Here is a 3,122-nt window from a genome sequence, read left to right as displayed (position 1 = left end):
GCGGAGCCGGGCGCGGGGCTGGAGCGGCGCCGAGCGCGGCGAAGGCCGGAGGTGACGGCGGGGCTGCGGGAGGGGGCAGGGCTGGGCGGGGGCGCGGCTCGGGCTGTGGGCGCTAATGGCGGCGGGCGCGGCGGGCCGGAGGCTGGCCCTCTCGTAGGCCCTTAACAAGCCTGCGTTCCTGTCCGGCCACCGCCCCGTTGGCCTTGGACCGGTCACTGCCCTTTCTGAGCATCACTGTGCTCGTCTTCAAGTGGGCCCGACAGTGCCCGCCTGAGAGGTCTGGCCCTACTGGGCCTGCCTCATGCTGCGTGAACGCGCGCTTCTTTGCCGCCCTCCGTTAGATCCCAGTGCTCGGGATTCCTACCGGTTACTGGCAGGACCCGGTGGTGTAGCCGGGCTGATTGCTCCCACACCTGAATTCACGTTTCGGCCCTGACACTCACGGCAGGTGTGACCTTGCGTAAGTCACTTCTCTCTGAGCTCCAGTTTTCTGAGCTGTAAATCGGGGAGAGCGATAACGATATTAGCAGCAACCTTTTTGCAGCGTTGATTCCGCCTCAGGTGTTTACTTTCTCAACAGCTCTAGGAGACCGGAACAGTTACTGTCCACTGTAACGATGAGGCAACTGAGGACATTAGGTCTTGCCCAAGGCCACAGAGTTTTAGCTCGTTGGCTGCACCTGCTAGGGTCCGGCAAGTTGTAGGTCTGTCCCGGACCTGCCCTAACTGGGTTCCTTCACAGCAGGATGGAGCCTGGTGAAGAAATGGAGGAGGAAGACTCTCCAGGCGGCCGTGAGGATGGCTTCACCGCCGAGCACCTGGCCGCAGAGGCCATGGCAGCCGACATGGACCCCTGGCTGGTGTTTGATGCCCGCACCACACCTGCCGCTGAGCTGGATGCCTGGCTGGCCAAGTACCCACCATCCCAAGTTACTCGCTATGGGGACCCTGGCTCACCCAACTCCGAGCCTGTGGGCTGGATTGCAGCATATGGGCAGGGCTATGTCCCCAACTCGGGCGATGTGCAGGGCCTGCAGGCAGCCTGGGAGGTTCTGCAGACCAGCGGGCGGCCCGTCACACCGAGTACCCTGCGCCAGCTGGCCATCACCCATCATGTGCTCTCTGGCAAGTGGCTGATACACCTGGCACCTGGCTTCAAGCTGGACCATGCCTGGGCTGGCATTGCTCGGGCCGTGGTCGAGGGCCGGCTTCAGGTGGCCAAGGTGAGCCCACGGGCCAGGGAGGGTGGGCGCCAGGTCATCTGTGTTTACACGGATGACTTCACGGACCGCTTGGGTGTACTGGAGGCGGATGCGGCCATCCGCGCAGCGGGCATTAAGTGCCTGCTCACCTACAAGCCTGACGTCTACACCTACCTGGGCATCTATCGGGCCAACCGTTGGCACCTGTGCCCCACTCTCTATGAGAGTCGTTTCCAGCTGGGGGGCAGTGCCCGCGGCTCCCGTGTGCTGGACCGCGCCAACAATGTGGAACTGACCTAGTGTGGCCAAGTGGGGACGACCCCCTTCTGCCCCCTCCCACGCTCGGGATGGATCCTCCCGTCTTCCTCCTCTCTGTCCCAAAGAGTTTGAGCCCCCCAGCTCTGAGGACTAGGTCAACCGGGAACTGCCTGCATCTTCGATCCCTTTGAACACTTGCCCTCTGTTCAGGGCTGATTCGAGTCCCCACCGGCTGGAGGCTCTGGCTCCCTGAGGGCCAGACCCTCAGCCTCTCTTTTCACTGCTGCCCCCCTCTGTCATACAGAACTGCAGGCTGGGTACAGATTTCCAGGAGGAGAGCCTTCCTTGGCCACCGTCATGTCCAGCTGTACCTCCGTCTCCTCCCGCGTTCTGTCCTCCTCCCTCACAAGAGAAATTAGCGCTCCGGTCCCTCTTGGAGCCTTTGCAGTCCAGGGGGGCAAAGGCCCTGCAGGCCTAAGCATGCTATTTTGCTGGGGGGAGAGGGTGATTGTATCCACTCAGCCCTTTGCAGAGAGAGGGGATGCCAGGGCCATGGACATGGGGCCGGCCCCTCCCTGCCATCCCCAGCAGCCTGCACCACCTTCCTTTCTTCCTTCACTACCTTGACATGTGCCTGCTCCTGGCATTTCAATAAAACCCAGCTTGGGTCTGTGTCTTGAGTGGTTTTTAAAACGCTGTGTTGGTTGTTTCCCTGCTTTGGTTGCTGGAGAGAGGCAGGCTGGGAGAGATTGCCTCTCTGCCCTAACTGGGCACCCCTAACTGCCCCCAGTGATAAGATTCACCTCACTGCCAAGGCCGGGAACCTCTCTGAGAGCCTCTGCAAAGCCAGTCCTGCTTCTCCTCCATCCCAAGGGTCAGAATCGGTTTCTTGGTGGTTTCCCATAAAGCTAAGGGCTTGACCCAGCCAAGTCTGAGGGACTTCTACTAGCCCACAGGGTGTATTTGTGCCAGTTAGAGAAAGGTATCCCCTCGGTCCTGGCAGTTGTAGGTTAGGGCATATGGTCTCGTGAGCAGACAGTGAGCTAGATTTCAGCAGCCTCGGTTGAACATCCTTGTGCAGTGAACGACCTGCACAGCTGTAAGCTGCGGAAGCTTTCCCATTTATACTCCCTTCTCCCGCCCTGAGTGTCCTGGGCCACTGGGCAGTTTGCAGAGCACTTCCACGTGCATTGTACGATTCTCACAGCCCGTCGAGAAGGAAATGTTGGTCCCATTGTGTGGTCAAGGAAATTGAGGCCAAGAGGGAAAAGGGGTTTTCTCGGGGTCATGTGGTGAGTCGAGCAGAGTCGGACTTGCGCCCCGGCCCCCGCCTCCTCCTCAGACGCTTGTCCAGGGCCTCGGCCACAGCAAGGTCTTCACAACCCACGAGGCACGTTCACTCTCATGATCTTGCCGGGCCGCCCCGCTCAGCCGAGGCTCCTGGAGCCTGGGAGCCTGGCCCCGGCCTTGGTTGGAAGCCAAGGTTTCTGGCAAGGGGCCCCTTGGGATGCTGCTCTCGTGCCGTGCCGGAGCTGACTCAGCCTTCGGCAGCCTCACCAAATTGGAATTTGGAGCAGGGGAGCGGAGATGCCACTGGGCTGACGGGGTGGAAGTGGGTGAGTCATGAGATGCTGGCTCAGCCCCCTCCCCAGCTTCCTCTTC

General features: G+C 60.9%; 1 protein-coding gene across 2 annotated transcripts; it reads left to right on the top strand.

The window, feature by feature from the left end:
• The first annotated feature begins 6 nt into the window (after nt 1-6).
• CUNH11orf68 (chromosome unknown C11orf68 homolog) lies at nt 7-2,140 on the top strand. 2 transcript variants are annotated; one of them, XM_040466262.1, is made up of 2 exons: nt 7-51; nt 746-2,140. In XM_040466262.1, the coding sequence occupies exon 2, from the start codon at nt 747-749 to the stop codon at nt 1,500-1,502; it is 756 nt and encodes a 251-aa protein (XP_040322196.1). In that variant the 5' UTR covers nt 7-51; nt 746; the 3' UTR covers nt 1,503-2,140. The 2 variants fall into 2 exon arrangements, with proteins under 2 accessions (XP_040322196.1, XP_040322198.1); XM_040466264.1 differs by having other exon boundaries at nt 743-2,140.
• Nucleotides 2,141-3,122: the final 982 nt, after the last annotated feature.

The sequence above is a fragment of the Herpailurus yagouaroundi genome, unplaced genomic scaffold (genome assembly GCF_014898765.1).
Source record: "Herpailurus yagouaroundi ecotype Mexico unplaced genomic scaffold, PumYag 569, whole genome shotgun sequence".
Taxonomy (NCBI): Eukaryota; Metazoa; Chordata; class Mammalia; order Carnivora; family Felidae; genus Herpailurus; species Herpailurus yagouaroundi.
Note: the sequence above shows the minus strand (reverse complement) of the source record. Positions and strands in the feature narration are given on the sequence as shown.

Bases quoted from the DNA above. Each gene is read 5' to 3' on its own strand.
- CUNH11orf68 (XM_040466262.1), top strand. From the start codon at position 747: ATGGAGCCTGGTGAAGAAATGGAGGAGGAAGACTCTCCAGGCGGCCGT.